The sequence below is a fragment of the Eimeria mitis genome, genomic scaffold (genome assembly GCF_000499745.2).
Source record: "Eimeria mitis Houghton genomic scaffold, Emh_scaff641, whole genome shotgun sequence".
NCBI lineage: Eukaryota > Apicomplexa > Conoidasida > Eucoccidiorida > Eimeriidae > Eimeria > Eimeria mitis.
The window spans coordinates 1,898-3,011 of NW_013574578.1; the positions used below are offsets into that span (position 1 = coordinate 1,898).

The following is a 1,114-nucleotide window of genomic DNA, read 5'->3' on the forward strand; positions in this document are numbered from 1 at the left end:
TACATATATCTGTATATATTTATATATATTTATATAAATTTATATAAATTAAATTATATTGAATATAAATTAAATTATATATTTTTTGTTTACCTTCATCTTCTTCATCTATTTCTTCATCTTCCTCAGCCTCACAGTTGGGCTCGAAATCCTCGGCGTCTTCTGCGTCTTGATCGGGCATTTCAGCTTCATAGAAATCACGCAGAGTCGTGTCCACCTCTTCCTCTGTACATACACCCCAAATAATATATATATTTAGGTGCATATACACCCCAAATAATATATATATTTAGATGCATATACACCCCAAATAATATATATATTTAGGTGCATATACACCCCAAATAGTATAGATATTTAGCTGCATATACACCCCAAATACTACATATGTTTAGCTGCATATACACCCTAAGTAAATATGCATATATATTGTTGTGTGTGTGTACCGTCTTCTTCTTCATCGGAGTCAGTGTCAGCAGCATCTCTTTCTTCTCCTTGTCTATCTCTTGAGTCGAGAACAACCAAAGACGGCACCAACGCGAACACCTTCTCCCGGTACTCACCCAACGAAGCAACGGGATTCAAATCCAGGCCCAGCTGCTCCAGCTGCGTCAGCTCACCCTGCAGCACCAGCAGCAGCAGCAGCAGCAGCAACAGCAGGAATAGCAACAGTAGCAGCAGCAATAGTAGCAGTAAGAGTAGCAGCAGCAGCAGGATTAGGAACAATAAGAGTAGCAGCATCAACAGCAGGAATAGCAACAGCAGGAGTAGCAGCAGCAGCAGGACTAGCAACAGTAGGAGTAGCAGCAGCAGCAGCAACAGCAGCAGCAGCAACTGTAGGTGTATCAACAGCAGCAACAGGTGTAGCAGCTTTAGAAGCAACAGGTATATCATCAGAAGCAGGTGTATTAGCTGCACGAGCAGCAGCAGCTGCTGCTGCTGCAACACGAGCAGCAGCTGCTGCTGCTCGTGTCGCTAATGTGCTCCAGCAGCAGCAGCAGCAGCAGCAGCGGGTTTATGCATACCAGTGGTTTGAGTTCTTCGATAGTTTTAATGTGGTTGCCCCCGAGCTGAAGTTTGCGTAGATTAGGAAAAGCAGAAGTGATGTGATGAA

General features: G+C 43.4%; 1 protein-coding gene across 1 annotated transcript in view; it reads right to left on the reverse strand.

Moving 5' to 3' along the window:
- EMH_0018420 (inhibitor-1 of protein phosphatase type 2A, putative) overlaps nucleotides 1–1,114 on the reverse strand; it is a gene marked incomplete at both ends in the record, with an annotated part of 3,209 nt that overhangs the window by 1,296 nt on the left and 799 nt on the right. Inside the window, 2 exons of the mRNA XM_013501148.1 lie at nucleotides 94–225; nucleotides 447–621. Of these exons, the coding sequence (XP_013356602.1) occupies nucleotides 94–225; nucleotides 447–621 (307 nt within the window). The remainder of the gene's footprint in view (nucleotides 1–93; nucleotides 226–446; nucleotides 622–1,114) is intronic.